General features: G+C 44.2%; 1 protein-coding gene across 1 annotated transcript in view; it reads left to right on the top strand.

Annotated features, from left to right (window-relative positions):
- The window catches only part of FIGNL1 (fidgetin-like 1), a 6,089-nt gene extending 1,435 nt beyond the window's left edge, over positions 1-4,654 (top strand). The window contains exon 2 of the mRNA XM_009883782.1: positions 2,467-4,654. Within this exon, the coding sequence (XP_009882084.1) occupies positions 2,475-4,550 (2,076 nt within the window). The 5' untranslated portion in view covers positions 2,467-2,474 and the 3' untranslated portion in view covers positions 4,551-4,654. The remainder of the gene's footprint in view (positions 1-2,466) is intronic.
- The last annotated feature ends 1,267 nt before the right edge of the window (positions 4,655-5,921 follow it).

Here is a 5,921-nt window from a genome sequence, read left to right as displayed (position 1 = left end):
GCCCCCGGTGTGGTGATAGGGGGTGGAGCTGTGTGAAGCCGTGCCGGCGAGGGCCCCTGAGCTGAGGGCTTCGGCCCTGCCTTCAGGCCGGCTGGGCGGTATCGGCCTGTGCGTGCTCCGCGGCGGCGGGGAGGGCTAAGCCTTGCCTGGGCAGCTGGCGTGCTTCCCTCCTGGTTTTCTTGCCTACGGGGAAGCAGGATTTCCCGTGTTTTAAATGGGTATATCTGTTCATGTATGAATGTAGTGATATCCAGCACGTGGCTGAGGGTGAATGTTTGCATGCCAGAAACTCGTTATTGTCAATGCTTCGATAAAACACCCAGCCTTAGACGCTGCCATGAAAGCATGATGCCCACAACATTTGGGAAGAGTTTGGTCTGTTGAAGAATGACTGTCTGCATACGTATTGGGCTGTCTCCTGGGGAAAAATAGTAAGACTATGAGGACAACTAATAGGAATTATAATAGGGACAAAATGTGATGCTAGAAGATACTTAAGAAGAAAAATCAAACTGAAATTTTAAACTAGCTACCACCGTTCACTTATGACCCCTCAGAACTGTGAAGATGATTACTAAATCTTTAGGAAGTGGTGACAAACTTGAGATTTTCTATTCTGAATGATGTAAATCTATGGAAATATTTCATGGGAGTTAATGCCTGCTACTAAACTTTTTCTGAACATAGCTTTTATGTTTTGTAAGATGTTTTTGATTCAACAGTTACAAAAAAGTTATGTGCACAGTGACAGTTATTTAGTGTGTTGTTTAAAAGTTGTTTAGAGAAAAGAAAGAAAAGGTTTCAGCCTTCCATCTCCTGTTCATCTGCTCAGTTGCAGATGGATTATGGTGGGAATTTGCATCTTATTCGGTAGGCTCAAGTTATACTTCTTACAGTGCAAAAGTTGACAGTAATTTTTCAGAGGAAGTTTTATTTTTGTGGGGTTTTTTTTAATTGGCTTCCTGTGTAAAGTCACTGAACTTGCAGGTGAAAGATACTTTGACTTTTTTGAACAGCTCTACAAGGTTGGGCTGAAGTAAAAAAAAAAATCCAAACCAAAATAGTTTATCTGCTTATTGTTTATTATGTGCATAACCCCTCCTCCCATAATCATACTGTGCTCTCTCTTGTCTTACACTGATGCAAGACTTTTTGAAAGTAAATAGAGTGGACCACCACCACCCTCCGGATTCTCTCAGCTCTGTTTCCCCAGTCCTGTATGTACATTACACCTGTACCTTAATCTGCCCTCTTACATAGCCTGTAAGCTGATTCAGAAGAGGATTGAAAGTTGACTTGTAGTTGGAAGGGGAGCAGAATATATGGACCTCCACTTCAGCAGTTTTTGTTTTAAGTATATTCTGGCTGGACCATCCCAGCCAGAAGTGAAAAGTAGAGAAATTAGAAATTGAGGCATTTTGGTCATGTTGTATATTAGATGTATGTCCCTTATAGACCGATGAGAAGGCTGGAATTACTGTATATTAAGAGCCTTCTGCAAACCCTGTTGAGGCAGTGGTAGGTTTCTTGTAATTTTGCTTGTGCCTATGTTTCTTCTGAAATCATAAATTCTTGACATTACCAGAAATATCTCTGCACATGATACACTGCAGAGAAAGACTGCTTTGAAAATACATTGTGAACATGAGCATATCTTTTCAAGTCTAGCAAAATGCTCATTCCTAGCCAAATGTTATCTTTCCTATTTCTTTAAATAAAAAATCGCTGAAGGAATTTAAATTCTGCTTTTGAAAACTGAGAAAGAGGAATTGCTTTAAGTAAACAAGAGCTTTGTTTCTCTGAAATCTAAAATGGGTACATTTTAGTACGTTCTAAATGGAATAAATAGTTTTGAATATTTGCTATGAATCTGTAAATATATTCTTAATCTGAAAGTTTACTGCATTTGGGCTTATTCGTTCCACTTTTACCTCCCCTCAGAGACTTTGCATATAGTTTTATTTATTAGCTTCATTGTTTCATTTTTATTACCATCACTGTAATAAGTTTCATCATTCTGACAGTGATGTATAATCTGTCCTCCTCTGCACTGTGCCGTATTCTGTCAAATAAGAGTGAAAGCACTGGTGATTTCATTTAACAAGGCCAATTTTTGTTTGGCCATCTGTTACCATTCTTTGCAGTCTACTTACCTCCCCAGGAGACCTCTGATTAGAAGCAAACTCTTCTTTTTTTTTTTTTCTCTTTTTTTTTTCTTCTTCTTTCTTTGACAAGGAAGAAAAAAAACCCTCAGTCTAAATGGCTTTACACCACAAAACTGGTTGCTTTTTGAAAGTGGTAAAGTGTCCAGACTGGCTAAATAGCTTACAAGATCTACTGTGCTATTTCTCTCAATTAAAATTAGGTATGTTTTCGTGTATATGTATTTAGGAAAGGGGGAAAGCAGCCAAAGCAAATAGCTGTGAAATGCATTTTGTAACATCAGGTATTTTATGTGTTTTTCAGTGTCAGTGATGGAAGCCCCCACTCACAGCACCGTGCACCTGAGCGACTGGCAGAAAAGTTACTTTGCTATTACCTCTGGCACCTGCACACCCGGACAGAAGGCAGATGAATACCGTGCCAAAATCCTGCGTATTCAGTATGCATGGGCAAACTCCGAGATCTCTCAGGTCTGTGCTGCCAGCCTGTTTAAAAAATACGCAGAGAAATACTCTGCAATTATTGACTCTGACAACATAGAGACTGGCTTGAATAACTATGCTGAAAACATTTTGACTTTGGCAAAGTGTCAGCAAAATGACAGTGACAAGTGGCAATCTGCCTTGACAACAGATAATGTATTTGAATTAAAGTGTGTGCAAGAGAGGATGCGGGCTGGCAAAAATTTCCAAAGCTCTCAGATGGCACCAACAGATGCCTGTGTACTGGCTGATAAAGGGGTCAGTGCCTCTGCCACTCCAGGTCTTCCTAAACTCAGTATTTTCAGCAGTGCTGGAGAGACTGAGCTCTGTGCTGGCTCAGCAAAATGTGCAAGTCAGGGAGCAGATCTCCTTGAGCATCCCTCATCTTCAAAGTCTCTTCAAAGCAGTGTGCCTCCTGTGACCAAAACTTCAGATACGCTTCCTGCCTCTTCAGCCTCCTTAAATGAACAGGTTCATGCAGGTTTCCGGGCAACTCCGCTATTTGGAAGTAAAGAAGCGACAAGTATTAGTTCTCTGAAAATGTCAGGTACCTGTCGTGATGGAAAAAATTTGTCTCTTTCCGATCAGTCAGCTGTACCTTCATGGTCTGCAAGTTCTGGAAAAAGAAAAGCATTTTATGGTCTGGTTGATGAAGGCAGCACGGTGATTCCTAGCCTTGCTACATGCCAGGCTTCCATTAGTACAGAAGCTAGTAGTTTTTCAGGGACTAGAAACAGAAATGAAGAGAGCAGTGTTCCTGGTTTTAGAACTGCAAAAGAACAGCTGTGGGTGGAGCAGCAAAAGAAATCTCAAAACCTACCCCAGCGTGCACCAGTCTCGTCATATGGAAGTGTAAAAAAGTCACTGGGGGCAGGCAGATCTCGGGGTCCATTTGGCAAGTTTGTTCCTCCAGTTCCAAAACAAGACGGAAATGAAAACGGAGGAGCACAGTGTAAACCTCATGCAAGAGGACCGATGGATCCATCGCTGCCTGTAGATGAACGACTGAAAAACATAGAACCAAAAATGGTTGAACTCATTATGCACGAGATCATGGACCACGGGCCTCCTGTCAACTGGGATGACATTGCCGGAGTTGAGTTCGCTAAAGCTACCATAAAAGAAATAGTAGTCTGGCCTATGTTGAGGCCAGACATCTTCACTGGGTTACGTGGTCCTCCTAAAGGAATTCTTCTCTTTGGCCCCCCTGGCACTGGCAAGACTCTTATAGGCAAGTGCATCGCATGCCAGTCCGGAGCGACTTTTTTTAGCATCAGTGCCTCTTCTCTGACTTCCAAATGGGTAGGCGAGGGGGAAAAGATGGTCCGTACGCTGTTTGCTGTGGCACGATGTCAACAGCCAGCAGTGATTTTCATCGATGAAATTGATTCTCTGTTGTCTCAGCGTGGCGATGGGGAGCATGAGTCATCGAGAAGAATAAAAACTGAATTTCTGGTCCAGTTAGATGGGGCAACAACCTCCTCTGAAGATCGTATTCTAGTGGTTGGCGCAACAAATCGACCCCAAGAAATCGATGAAGCTGCCCGAAGGAGGCTAGTGAAGAGATTGTACATTCCTCTTCCAGAAGCCTCAGCTAGGAAGCAGATTGTTACCCGTCTAATGTCAAAGGAGCACTGCTCTCTAAATGAAGAGGAAATTGAACTCATAGTTAAGAAATCGAATGGATTTTCTGGGGCAGACATGACACAGCTCTGTCGAGAAGCTTCTCTGGGCCCTATCCGCAGTCTTCAGTCCATGGACATTGCAACCATCATGCCAGACCAAGTACGGCCTATTGCTTTTCTAGACTTTGAGAGTGCCTTCAGAACCGTGCGGCCCAGTGTCTCCTCAAAGGACCTGGAGCTGTATGAAACCTGGAACCAGACATTTGGCTGCGGTAGATAATTGCATCCTAACGGTTTCACTGAAGCGTTTCTTTAGCGCTGTCACATATTAAACCCATGATAACTTAGGGTGTCTGCGCTTCTTTTTGTGTTTGTCTTTGAAATAAATCTTCTTATTTTATGCAGGCAGATATCTAGGCCCTGGCCTGAGGTTTAGTCCACTGAAAGACGGTGAGAAACTGCTGGCCACAATATGAGAAATTGTTAAACACAAGTAACAGAGTGAGAAGCTGACAAAAATTACAGATGGCTGCTGCGAAAGGTTGGCGAGTTACACTGATGTTTAAGGGGAAGATGGTCAACCCTCACATATAATCGAAAGGAGTACTGGGAAGAATCTTGCAAGGCCTACAGTGCTGTGTCAGTAACGCCAGGCTGAGGGGACTCAGGTAATGTTACCAGAAATAGCAACTTTGAGTATGGATGTAGCAAATCTGGGACTGATGGGGGAAAAGTAGTTAGTTAGGGGCGTGTTGTTTGGGAGGGGACAGAGCAGAGGAAGGAAAGAGTCAAGGTGCACATGGGAGGATTAGAAGGCTGCATGAAGGGACGGTCTCGTGTAAGCAGTGTTCTTGTCTGATGGCCCTGCACCACATCACTGCATTCTATCCCAGCTTCTTATTAAATCCTTTTTCTGATGATTTTCTGCTTGACTTTGCTTTCTGTGCTGCATCTGTGTCTGTGTTATGAGGTCTGGGCACCTGCAACTGGAGCAGAGGCCATGGGTCATAGGGGCTGTAGGATCTGAGAGCCAGCCATGGGCTGCCCAATGTGTTTAGGGCCAGGTGCTGTAGGGATCCCAGTGCGCGTGCAAACTTCACTAACAAAGCTCACTAGCAAACTTCAAGCTGGACTAGCTGGCAAGTAGGAGGAAACCAGCACCTTGAAAGAGCCCAGATGTAAGCCGGTGGCAGGGTAAGGGGGCTCAGGGTCTGGGCATGGATTTTAGATGAACTTAAATGCCATGGCAATGTTTGAAGGCTCCGTCAGTGTGCTGTCCTTGTAAAGCTGGAGAGTGCGGGGGCCTGCCTGTCTTGCTGGTGAGCTTCAGTCCTGTTCAGCTGGCGAAGAGGGACAAGATGAGGCTGTGGTGTTGGATTTATGTGAGTGCAGTTGCTGTGTATGTGCGTGCTAGTATAGGCACTGCTCGCTCTGTGTCTTTGTGTACGTGTGTTTGTGTGTATCCGCTGGGCTCAGCCTCACTCCTGGCTGGACCTGCAAGCAAAAGCAGTGGCAGCTTCATCCAACAGACAAAGATGGGAGAAGCCACTGGTGATTTTGGTTGTTGCTAAGCAGTCAAGGCCTTTCTGCTTCTCACAACACCCCACCAATGAGTAGACTGGGAGCGCACAAGAAGTTGGGAGGGGACACA

The sequence above is a fragment of the Charadrius vociferus genome, unplaced genomic scaffold (genome assembly GCF_000708025.1).
Source record: "Charadrius vociferus isolate BGI_N301 unplaced genomic scaffold, ASM70802v2 scaffold103, whole genome shotgun sequence".
Taxonomy (NCBI): Eukaryota; Metazoa; Chordata; class Aves; order Charadriiformes; family Charadriidae; genus Charadrius; species Charadrius vociferus.
Note: the sequence above shows the minus strand (reverse complement) of the source record. Positions and strands in the feature narration are given on the sequence as shown.